At 35.6% G+C, this 13,692-nt stretch overlaps 1 protein-coding gene across 2 annotated transcripts in view; it reads right to left on the bottom strand.

Moving 5' to 3' along the window:
• LOC145668753 (uncharacterized) overlaps positions 1-7,084 on the bottom strand; it is a 338,148-nt gene extending 331,064 nt beyond the window's left edge. For both annotated transcript variants that reach the window (XM_081736894.1, XM_081736895.1), the window contains exon 1: positions 6,810-7,084. In XM_081736894.1, coding sequence (XP_081593020.1) covers positions 6,810-6,965 — 156 coding nt within the window. In that variant the 5' untranslated portion in view covers positions 6,966-7,084. The remainder of the gene's footprint in view (positions 1-6,809) is intronic.
• Between the last annotated feature and the right edge of the window lie 6,608 nt (positions 7,085-13,692).

The raw sequence follows: 13,692 nt of genomic DNA, 5'->3' as shown, positions 1-13,692 counted from the left end.
AAAATTAAGCCTACACAAATACAGCCAAAAGCAACATTTTATAACTTCGAATTGAAATAGAAACAACATGGCTCTAATGTCTGCAGGTATGCATACGACGTAAGTTCTTGATTTTACTTAGTTTCTTGAAAATGCAATAAATTTTAAGCACAAGAAAACCTTTTATATCGATTAAAGTAATTTTTTCAAGGTGTTCATTATTCACACAAAGTATCTAGTTTTTAATGCTTATAATAAGTTTGCTATGTAAATTAAAGAATTATATCAAAACACTTCGCAGTAAGCACGTCAAACACGAAAATATTTTTGAGAATTGCAAGTATGTTTAAATTATTATTTTTTTAGTTCATATTACTCTTTGGTGCAAAAAACGTTTCTTTCATTTATCCACACATTCCAATATTTTAATTTAAAACACATATCTGTGCATTATATTACGGTTTTAACCAAATAACAAACAAATGTATCAATTGACGCATCTGTCGGTCGAAGTTCCTAAATGTGTGTGTTCTGTATATGATTCCAATCACGTTTGGTTCAAATGCGAGAAAAATCAAATTCATTTTTAGAAATATAGTATTATTTACCGTTTATAATGTGAAATGTATATGCTATGTTTATTTAAATGCACGTGTACTTATTGTTTCATTATTATAATTGTTTTAGATTGTGGTTTTGCTAGTTCTCTACTTGTTTTACCAGGGTACACTAACTCATTAAACTCAAAGCAATATCAAATGCACTCATTACTTAATTAGCAAGATGAACAGCATTCATTTGAATACATACACGTATATGCTGAGATACAAATGTGTTGGTTGGTCAGAAAGGAGTTTAATGTCGCTTTCAGCAGCAAGACTATGAGAGATGGGCCTACATCTTAACGTGGGATCCGAACCACATGATCTCCTGCCGGGAATCGAACTAGGATCTCACTAGCTAAAGACATGAATTTATTAATATACCCATGAATGTAAAATGACTTGAATTATATATATAAGAAGAATATATATAATATGAATTATATTAATATATATAATATGAAATATATATAATATGAATAATATATAATATATATAATATATAATATGAATTATATTAAATAAGAAGTAAGTAACTTAAGAAGCCCCATCACTGCGAAGTTAAAATAACTAATTTTTCAGTGACCATGTGCTTTCTTCAAATAGATAAAAGATAATAAAAAACAACTGGAACAAGAGCTCGCTAGACAACATTATTGTACATAAGATACAGTTATCACGACACACTTATCTGCTTTCGATTTTCAGCCGTTTAGAAAATCGGTATTTATTTTCGCGTTTCTAAATGGTTGCAAACGGAGAGTACTAGGTGACTTGTGATAATGGTACCTCATGCAAAATAATATTGTCTAGGGCGCTTGTGTTCCGCATTTCGATTATCTTTAATCTATTTGAAGATATCACATAATTACTGTAAAATTAGCTGCATTTTAATTTCGCAGTGATTAGGTCTCTTTAAAAGTGCACTCTCTGTACTGTACTCTCTCGAAAATGGGGCACCTTTCAATTGAAGTGCACGTTCAACCATTGACTCATCATGCCCCTTCTCCCCTCTTCTCCGTGGCAGATAAAAGATAGTTGACAACCCATGAGAAGGGATGATACATTAATGCAGGAACGTATTCAGGTGGTAGGTCATGGGGTCATAATCTCTCCTTCCCCGAAAACCCGACTTTTCTGCAAATCTGGTCTAATTTTAAGAGTGATTTTACAAATTATAATATAATTTATCCTCATGTTGAATTTGGACCTATTCCGAAATAAATACCTGCGAACGTGCTAGCATGAAAGCAACAAAACTGATTATGTAGCAAAAAGTTGATAAAGGTGTGTTAGGAGGTAGACATTTCGAAAAGCATGGGTAAATGAATTTTCCAAATTAACAATGGTAAAAACAACAATACTGCAAAGTTGCGGTAGCAGGCGGTCCACAAGAAAACACAACATGGACAGTTTAAATATGCCAAAACGAGACACATAAAATGAGTCCACGAGCACCACCGTCTGACTCACTGGAATTCCACTCTGTATAAGTCCATACATTATATTGTAAAGTTGGGTACCTGTACGATAGAGTCGAAGTGAGAAAAGCTTTAGTAACTGCGCTCAAACTATCCGTCATTATTCTTATTATATCAATGGCATCGACAAATATGGTGTTCCCTGGTAGAGTCGAATTCTCCTGGCACTTTTGAAATCATCACGAGAAAACGACATGGCAGTGAGGTCCTCTCGTGTATCAATAGGTGTTCCGCGCACCCGATGTTTCATCTTACCTCACAGAAAGAAATCCAGTTGAGTTATGTCAGGCAAGCGTGGCAACCAAGGCATGGGTTCACTCCTGCCAATCCAACTCTGTGAATATTTGATTGAGGAAGTTTCTGACATCCATGTAAAAGTGTGTAGGTACGCTGTCGTCTTGAAACCACATTCGCTGCCTAATTACTGATGGTACATTATCTAGAAATTTTGGCAAGATGTCACGTAGAAACGTAAGGCGATTGACACCACAAGAACGCATAGGCGACAAATAAGGACCAATCTTGTGATTCTGCAACTATATTACACCACACATTTAATAAAGACTTGTGCTGATTATGTTGCAAGAGAGTAGCATGTGGCTTTCAACATCCACATATTCACGAAACCAGAGTTGGAAAGTCCGATACAGCGGTAGTTTGCTGTAGAAACCATTACAAATATGCGTGACCTATAATGTGTGTATTAAAATCAGGACGTGCCGCTGTGGTAGCAAGTACTTTCCTTTCAAACTATCCACTATACGATGCCATCCATGTTCCAGTCGAAGTGTTAAAACAGATCCTTTCTCCCTCGAAGGCGAACATCAAGTTGAAAAAAGTACTCGTGACGATAACCTCTATCTCAGAAACTGTTCACTGTACCAGCATTTCTCTTCGCCACTTTTACCTTGTATGTCTCCATAAATCAGGGGTGAACAAGTATGCCTCCAGCTTACGCGTAGAGTAGTCGTATCCTGACTATCGTACATTTTCGTAATTTACAACAGGAAATCCAAGATAAGCGACACTGCCACAATTAACAGGGATTCGCTGGCCAACTGTCATTTCACTTTTCTCATAAACTGTCCGCTACCGAGAAGAAAGAAAGGGTACATGGTGAGCTAGTGGTAGAGTGTTAACTCCTAGTGAAAGGGGACCCACTTTCAATTCCAGGAAGTGTGAGCTTGTAGAAGAATATTGTGTCCGTGTTTTTTCTCTGAGAATATTCCCACTTACTCGTACATCTTCACTGCACTTAATTTTTCAAAATCATTAAATATCACAAATGTCTGGCTCCTTTAATCGCATGGTATGATTGTGAAACATTAATCTATAAGATTTTATTAATTTCCTTTTATCAACTGCAATAATTTCCCACTGTAGTTATGCAACCACGTACAACACACCAAAAACCCTTCACCATCTTGAATCTGATCTAGTTATCGGTGTTCTGTCAACGAACTTTCGTTACTTGTTGGGGCGTCGTTCTATATTCTATTTATAGGACCCATCTATCATAAGAAAATATCCAGGAATCCCTCACTTCCTGTGGAGGGGAATCCCTTGCGCCACTAAAAAGATTCTGAATCATGAAGTTTATGAATACAACAGATCACAGATCTAAAACGATAACATGACGCAAGTAGTTTAAGAGGTATCCACCTTCAAGGTTCATTTTCCCTTGCTTTCGGCAGTGTGTACCTCTGAAATTAAACAATTTCATGAAAATGTTTACTGGTATCTTTTTCTTGTTTCTATAGTATGGGTAAATTCACATCCTAAGCGTTACCAAGTGTACACGTTAACACCCTATATAAAATGGGTTATTCACACTTGCATAAAAGTAATATTATAGAATATTAGAAATATTCAGAAATCTGCACTACCGGATGGTTTTAATTTAAAACAGAAGCTCGTTTTAATCATTAAAAATAAAATACGTTAAAAAAAAACTCCATTTCATGAATGAAGTGAATGAAAGCAAGTAATTCCTAATAAGTTCATGTGCTTTTTTTCTGAAATAATAATAATAATAATAATAATAATAATAATAATAATAATAATAATAATAATAATAATAATAATAATAATAATAATAATAATAATAAATATTGAGCTCTCAGTAGCTGTTGGTTTATAACTACCTAGGTAAGACAATAGCTGTGAAACACAAGCACGTACGCAGAAATTTATTTCGAAAGGGATCCAAAATTGTTGGAGGGGTCCACATTCAAATGTGAGGACAAATTATATTAAAATGCGTAAAATCGCTCTTAAAATTTGACTAAATTTACTGAAAAAGTCGGGATTTGGGACCCATTCCATGACCTACCCCCCGGCGTACATTCCTGTTTGAATGATTCGTCAAAATAGAACAAAATAAAAATGATCCTAATGCAAATTAATGCTCGTTCTCCACAATTAGTGGTATTGCTTTCTAAAATCTAAAACATACTATTCCCTATAATATTTAGGCCTACGTCTTGATTCGGTTATTTTAAGTATTAAGGTTGGTTGTCAAGTTTTTCAGTGTGTTTTGGCAAAAAAAATTAAAATACAGCTAAAATTAATTAAATGTAATATTAATGTTAACAACTTTGCAGAACTGTTTACAAAATGCTTTAAATCTAAAATAGCAATTCTTCCGTTGTTGAGCAGTACACCTCAAACTGAATTGTGACGTCACGCAATTTGATGACGTATCGTTTAACAGTAAAAAAACCGAAACACAGTGGTTTACTATTATAGCATTTCGTATCTACTTAAATAAATACGTTGTAATATTTTAATAGTAGTTTTAATTTTTGCAATATTTTGGAAATATGAAATTTGATAAATGGTATACAGTATTAACAGTATGAATCAAACTGAACCGTAAACCATTATACATAGTATAAAACAAATAAGTATTTCAATATTAGAAATGTTAAGAGCGCTAACATAGTTGTATTCGCCTATTCTTTTTGAAGTTGAAACGGATGAACTGACCAGCGTTTCTTTCAGAGAAAATGATCCGGGGAGGGGGACACACTGAATATTCGGAGAGGCACATATTATTTTCACACAGTGCTATTCTATTTTTTATTATATTATAGACGTAATATTTTGGACTCCTCCGGGGACATTCTAAGAGCTCCGGGGGGCAGTGCCACACAAAAAAACCTTTCTGGAAAAAACACTGGAACTGGCCACCCATCATGTTGTTAGGTATGTTCGTCTAATTGGGAATATCCAAGTTTACATATTATTATTATTATTATTATTATTATTATTATTATTATTATTATTATTATTATTATTATTATTATTATTGCTTTCTTTTAAAAAACGTGATTTTAATGAGTTTAGTTCGTCAGAAATTAGACGCTAAGTTAAGAGTCATATTCAAGGTACCTGTTTTACGTATTGACGAGTTATATGCCATTTGTATATACAAACGTACGTGTCGTATGGGTTTACACAAACGATTAATAAATTAATTGTATCTGATCTAATCTAAAAATGATGCCCAATTCTAAATTTGTGAACATTACATTTATAAATTAGAATCCTTCTTATTAAAAAAAAATTATAATACAATAAAAATGACATTAAAATTATGTATTAAATAAATTTCAATTTCAATATCTAATGTATAATGTATCAACAGTATCATAAAATAATCATTACAATTAAGAGTGCGAAGTTAGGGGTCAGACGTTTTAAAATTTCGCCTTCCACTGCATGCAAATTTTGTAGCATATATTGTTTGCTTCATATTAACATAATTAAATTTGTATCATCAGATTCATTGCATAAACTATCAAAAATATCAATTGTAATTTGTGTATGTGTATGTGTAAATTTCAAATGTATAAACGGAATTTGAGATAGCACTTTGAATATTATTTTATCTCTCTCTCTCTCTCTCTCTCTCTCTCTCTTCAGAAATAAATTTCAAATTTGTTCACGAATGAACACCTTTGAATTTTGTTCATTTCATTTTTTTTTTATTTGTTCTCAACGCAAATTCGCAAACCAACATATATTTGTAAGCTAAAATTAGCCACTAGTGTACGGGAGATGCGGTTCTTTATATATATATATATATATATATATATATATATATATATATATATATATATATATATAACCAGATTGAACCTGAAATTGGGACGGAACAAAAGGACCACCACCTCCTACAAATAATGGATATACCGATAAAAGAAACCATATGATTGGACAATAAGAAATGCAAAAAGCAGAAATAAATTAGGAAAATTATTTTTTATATAAAGAGACCAATGATAGTAAAAAATAATCCTCCAGTCCAAAAGCGTTATTACATTTCCTTTTTGTACGCAAACTATATTCTTGCTGCACTTTCATATTCTGTCTTATACATATTTATGGCACTTGAAGTTTCCTAGTAGGCGACGAACTGGTTTAGTTTTTAGGCAACGATCGCGTGCATGTGGATTAAATTTAGGCCAATGTTACATTGCAACGTGTGGTGCCCCAGACTCTCTGTGAACTTGGCTGCAGTTACGAAGTAACAGACCGCCGGGATTGAACTGCACTCAATGCGGTAAAAGAAATCCAATATTTGATATTCACTAGCTTTTGACAGTAATACTATACATTCGTGGAATTTGAAATATGGTCGTATGTAATCTACGCTATGCAATTAATGTCCATAGCGACGATTTGAAAATGACAAAAATAAATAATAGGAACTGAGATGGGGAAAAAAGTTGTTAATACTTACAATTTTATGATTGAGATGCTGAAGCTCTCGTTCCGTCACCTTTCGTCGGTTCTGTTCCTGTTGTTGTCTTTTGTATTGGTTGTATTTGTAGAACAGGTACATGCCGGGTAAAGCCAACACAACGAAAGGCTTCATAAACGTAGAGTTAAGCGGCATGGTGGCAGGCAGGTTTTGGCCCCGCCGAGGACTTGCGATGGCGGGAATCGCCGGCGCACCCTCCCGGTAGTGTTTTTCGCTCTCTGTGCGCTAGCACGACACAACTTTAGTGGATGGCGCGCGCATCAATAGCCGGCGCCATGACGTAGATATTACGGATTTTCCCCTCCTTTCGTCTCTCTGCCATGTACGATCATTGCTCCACCTGGAGGGAAACTGTTCTCACTTTGAAGTGTTGCCAGCTTTGTAGCAATATGCGAATAAAACTGCGAGCAAAAAATAATACTTTCTTCTTTCTCTTCTATTTCTAGTATATCTTTTCATGTTTACATAGTGAAACAAATACTAGTACAATAGAAAACAATATCGTAGGTAATAAGCGTAGTAGAGTAATAATCAAAGAATGAGTGACAAATACGTTTCCTTCCTATAGGCCTACTACTTACGTGATATGTTCTTATATCACAACATCGACGGTTATTTCTGAAATTATATCTTAATATATTTTCGAATTATAGTCAATATTTAATCACTGTAGGGATCATGGTGCCTCAGTGGTAAAGTACTCGTAATTAGTGAGTGGGGTTCGTGGTTAGATCCCGGCCGGAGCTCTGTGGTGGGCAAACACTGTGGGAATGTGTTTATTCAAGATTCTCCTCTTTTCTCCAACTTCCTTGATTCCACAATATTATCATTCATCTCATCATCACCGTGTTCCTTAGCGTCGGTGCATAATCCTGGGATGTTAAAAATCACTGGTTATCCGTTCAAGTTCTCAATCTACGAAATACCGTTAGCAAGGGCGTAAATAAGGACCCCGCAGACCCCCCATTGCAGGAGGACCCAAGCCATCAAGGAGGGTCCAAGCCATCAAGGGGCCCCCAAATCGTGAAGTGTGACTTAGAGAAGGGTCCCCACTCTACGCTGTCAACGGAGGGCTCCCAAGCATTTAGTTACACCACTGACCATTAGTTAAGTTATTAACCCTTTGCGGGCCTTTTATACTTCGCGAGTGTGTCTGAACATCATCATCATAGATATTCTGTCCTTATTGGCAGGTCACTGCCGCAGCTGAGAAGCTTCCATGCTCCATGGTCCTCCCCTAATCTCTTCGTCTTCACGTATGATCTTTCTGCTTTTATATCGTCCATTAATTGTAGTCTTCTTCCCCTCTCCTTCTCTTTCCTGCCACCATACTCTCTAGCACGTTTCTCATGATACAATTTCTTCTTAGGCAGTGTCCCAACCAGTTTCTGTTTCTCTTCTCAATAATATCTAGAAGTGTCATTTTCTCTCCACCACGCTTAACACTCTCTCGTTCCTTTTTCATTCAAAGTCACTAGTTCTCTCCATTCTTCTCCACACCAACATTTCGAAAGCTACGAGTCGTTTTTCATCACTTTTGCCTAATGTTTATGTTTCCGCCCCATAAAGTACAACACTCCACACGAAACGTTCCAGAATAAGTTTATTCTTTAGGACTGCAATCCATGAAGAATGACATGATAAAAGGAGGGTCAATGAAAATCCATATTGCAAATTTGAACAGACGTATTCAAAACAATTTCGCAGAGTAAATTGCGTTAAAAAAATAATTCGATTTCAACAAAATACAGTGTATAGGTTGAAGAAAGAATTGATTTTTTTTTCTTAGTGACGTGATTTTCCTACGTGAAATGAAAAAAAAATCTTTGAGTTTTACGTCCCGGCCGGCTATGCCGGCTAGGCTAAAGGAGATGGTGATGATGAGAAATGAATGAAATGGTGGAATGAATAAAGTGGGAGGAAACGGGAGAACCCCGAGAAAACCCACGCACACGGTGTTTGTATTTTACTACGTGTTCTCGGGCTATCAGCCAGATGAAGATATTGACATTCGACGTTTTAAATGCAGACATTGCATTCACCTGAAGATGAATGTGATGTTTGCATTCGAGTGTATAGTTTCTTTAGGGGATCCTTCCAACTTGGGGTTGAAAGTTGCCAAGAGCGAAGAAGTGAATTAACTTCCCCACCTCAATTTTAAAAAAATGTTCCAAGATGATTGGCAGTTAAAATGATGTCTGATTGTTTTTATTGCGATATAGCATATATTTTGTTTGAAGGTTCCGATCCCAATGATGCTAAAATCGGTGAAAAATGAAGGTATGCATCTACAGGTGCACATCCAGAAGTTTTTGTTGGGAGCGGCCCCCATCTTGAGGAAGCAATACTATAAGCCACTACATCTATGAAATATTGAACAGGTATTATTCTGCACCCGAAAACACGATAAGTAATTGTAAAATACTTCCACTCATATTTTCAGAAGAATAAAATGATCGAACTAGATTATTTTTATAAGAGAACGAGTACAGATGAAGTGTAAAATCAAATTTTCACGCTACATCAATAATTTAACTGTTAAACAAGTATAGTTTTACTGAGAAAATGTACAAATGTGTGTTTAATTAGGAAGTTTTTAAGAGAGGTCTGGGCCCGGTGGACTTCCTGTAAGTGGGCCTCTGTGCATTCCACATTTTTAAATAGAAGTTCACGATAGGTTCTTTCACAATCTACAATGTTTGAGATTAAAATAAGTGAGAAACAAGCGATGAATTTGCTCCCTCATGTTTAGTAAATATCATCTCCCTGCTCCTTTCTTCTCTCCTCCAATTTTAAAAATATTTCAAGATAACTTTCGGGGAAAAAATAATTTTGGTGCAATATGATGCACATTTTTTGATGTTTCAGAATCATCCCTACCACTTGGAATTAAAATCAATCACAATGATAGATCAAACTTTCTGTCAGCCCTTTCCCATGTAAAAAAAACTATGGTCCCACGATTACCTATGTAAAAATAATTCTATTTTGACGTGATATGGTGTGCATATTTGTTGAGATTCTCACTCAATCTCCAATGCTTGCAGTTGAAATCACTAAAACATGAAGAATAACTTTATCCCTTCTTCCTTCACACACATATTGTATGATTTTTTAAAATAAAAAGTTTTCACAATAGGATTTCAAAAATAAATCATTTTATTTTGGAGGGAAATGTAATTTTTTCTGAGGATTCCCAATCGCCTTTAATGCTCGAAATTGAAATGTGCCAATAGTGATGGAGTGAATCTTCCCTGATTGTAAATAAAATATTTAGCTGATGTTTTCGTACAAGTAATTCTAATTTTATGTAAGTTTCCTTCCAGATAAGAGATTTACCCGTACAGTTTGGTCTTGATATTAATAATATTAAAGGGGGAGAGTCAATCGCTTGTAGAATGTACAGCATTATCCAGAGCTAAATTTAGGTTTGGTGAGGCCCTAAGCTGTTGAAGGTAATGTGACCCTTTATGTGTCCAGAAGAAAGTAACGAAATCTTTAAGTTTTACGTCCCACGGTTATGCCGGTTAGGCTAAAGGAGACGGTGAGTATGAGAGATGAGTGAAATGGTGGAATGAAGGAAGTGGGAGGAAACGGGAGAACCCCGAGAAAACCCACGAGCACGGTGTTTGTCCACCACAAAGTTCACTTGGCGGAGGCTGGGATCGAACCCGGGACCCCAAGCACCAGAGGTGAACGCTCTACCACTGAGCCACCGCGCCCCCCCCCCCAGAAGAAAGTAGGCGTCTTATATACAGAAATGAAGAAACTAGTGATATTTTAAAAATTAGGCTAGCAGAAAGGGCCCATTACTTACATCATAGGACTTACATAACACGAAGCACTGTTGTTGTATGTAAATTTTATCTTATTTACTGTTCCTCTTATATTTTGGAAATGTAAACCCAGTTTTTCTTTTATTTTTGCCCCCTCCCCCAAGAGAGTGGGCCCCCCTTCTGTATAGCTTGTTTAGCCTTTAGCTTGTTTAGCTTATACGTAAATCCGGCACTGGCATTACCAGTAGTATATCAATTAACTTAAATATGCATTGTATCATTATTTTATGTATTACGTGTATTGAAAATTACTCTTTATCTTGTTAATAACATTTATTTTTTACGATTAGTTACGAAGTAGGCAAGTAGATAAAGTTCTGGCTTTTCTATATGATGGGTTCTCGCTTGGTAAACACGTACTTTAAGTCCTATACAGGGGGTACCCACGGTGGAGTCCGTCTGATCTAGATCCCCACTTGGTATCTCGACACATGATTGTACACTTTGTTAATAAAACTATACTTGTTTAGCAGAGAAATTATTGAAGTGGCGTGAAGATTTCAATTTTATACTTCATTTGTACTCTTTCTTTGCTTACAAAGCAATCTAGCTCTATTATTTTTGTTGAGACTATATAAGCTAGGTGGGAATGTTTGACAATTACTTATCGTTTTTTCGGGTGAAGAGTAATACCGGTTCAATACTACATAGGCCTAATGTATGTAATGTCGTCATGTTTACGTCATGTGTAAAAAAAATTTCACAGCCCTAGTAAAGTGTGATATTGAAGTACGTAAAATACAACTTGCAATATTTGAACTTAACAAAAGTAACATAACCAGAAAATAATTGTAATAAATATTACTAAATCGAATATTTTTTTCAAAAAACTTTTGCATTCTCTGAAAAGAAATTGCCTAGGGCTGTTATATGCATTAAGTATATTAACTCTACATGACATATTATTATTTTACTCTGACAAAATCAAAAATGACTCTCTACCAAGGATGTATGTTGTTCTTCACGAAATTCAGTTTAGATATTGAAAAATGAAATGAAATAAAATACTTCAGTTTAACGTTCCACCAGTGTTTCTTCCAGACGTTTTTTGGGGGACACTGCCCCCCCCCCGGAGCTCTGAGAGTGCCCCCCGGAATTCTACGTGTGCCCTCCCGGAACATTTTTCCTGAAAGAACGACTGCGTCCCACGATCATGACTTTTAGGCTAAGGGAGACGATGATTCAGGCAAATGAATGATGATGCAAGAATTGGTGGAATGGGAAAGTGCGAGGAAACGGGAGTACCCCGAGAAAACCCATGGAGACGATGCTGTCCACCACAAGCTTACTTGACTGGGAATTGAACCAGGAATAACAGACACCAGGGGTAAGTGCTCCATTTTGATATTGAAAAGAACCCAAAATATGTTATCTGTATTGTTTCATATTTTCGTAAGCATCGGGGTTGATGCTTATGCATTACCTCGATAATGAAATAATGAATTGGAAGGTTTATATTTGGAGAAGGTAGTTCGTAATTCGCAGATCTCCGACTCAATTTATGACCAAAGAACTATAAAAACAAGAAAGGTAAACTATGCTAGGAAAAATGAAGATAGTATAATAACTCTAAAATACGGTAACAACACATTTTTCTCAATTTATTATTATTATTATTATTATTATTATTATTATTATTATTATTATTATTTTACTTCTGTTGTTAAATACGACGAATTTAATAACAGAAGCTGAAAATCCCCCCCTCCAAAAAAAGAAGAAAGTTCGTGTCTGTTTGGTTTGGACCGGATAGATGTCACTGCTGCATAGCACATGAAACTGCATGGCATGACAGCTTCCAACTAAACAAACAGATAATAAGAGGTAAGCAAATGGTAGAGCTTTACATTTTGCTCTGTTGACAGGACAACACCAGCTCAACTAAACCATGCATACAGTCAGAGTAGGTTTTAATTCCATACAGCCTTGGTTAGTGCTTAAAACGAGGAACGTAGAATCAATAATTCTACCATATATTACACCAAATAAATTATACGACTATTTACCTTTAGCTCATGTAAAAACAAGGATTTTTCAAGGAAATTGTACAGTCCGCAGCAAAAAACCTGCAACATGAGCATATGAGCTCCAAAATGAGTGTGCAGGGGAGGACGCCGAGGTTTCTCCTGGCGTGATTCGTGCCACTTAGACCTTATGTTGATTTCCTGCTCTGTTAGGCGTAGTTTCACAATAAACTTACATGTTCATGTTGCAGGTTTTTTGCTGCGGACTGTACATTTTCAATTAGATAGTCATGCTCCTACCCTAATTATTTGAATTCATGGTTCGTAAGAGTATTATAATCTTTTTAGAATGAATCAGACTTTCATGGTATATTTACATACCTCGTGTATCCAAATTTCGAAGAGATACAGAAAAATTCTGGCAAATTTCTCGAAAAAAGAAAATTTCGGTTAGGACGCTAATAGTGAGACCCTAGACGCCGATACTTACACAAAAGATACCACAAAACATGTTATATGCCCTGCCTAAATTTTTGTCATGTTTTATTGACGTATTGATAGTAGGTATGAAGCTAGAATGGTTTAACGAATCATATTGCAACATTTAAAAAATGAATAATGAAATCACTTAGGACCAAGGGTTAGAAATGAGAGGGAACGCGAGGGGGTGGCATTCCCTTAAGTAAAAGCTCAAAGACAGAAAAAAAATTAATAGAATCAAACGACGGGATGAGGACACGAAAAACATTTCTTTTTATTCTCTGCTTCGTTCCCTCTTCGAAGATAAGGACATCGGTTCTCTACAAAGCGGTTAAGATAGCAAAGCGGTGAAGTAACCCGATTAGACACTAACAATGACCGTCTTCTTAGTTATGGAATTCCATTTCCATCCTTTCCTGAGGACACTTCAACTCATACCCTCACTATAATGGGTTCACGGCTTACACATTATTATCTTTAAAATAAAGTAGGTTTGTGAATGATGTCATACGTATAGTCACGATCACGATTCATAAATTACGGAGAAATTTAGGAAGTATTTTTCTTTTTTCGTGAGAGCTT

The sequence above is a fragment of the Thermobia domestica genome, chromosome 13 (genome assembly GCF_964235325.1).
Source record: "Thermobia domestica chromosome 13, izTheDome1.hap1.1, whole genome shotgun sequence".
Lineage (NCBI taxonomy): Eukaryota > Metazoa > Arthropoda > Insecta > Zygentoma > Lepismatidae > Thermobia > Thermobia domestica.
The sequence above is the reverse complement of the archived record's forward strand: the minus strand, read 5'-3'. Positions and strand labels throughout refer to the sequence as shown.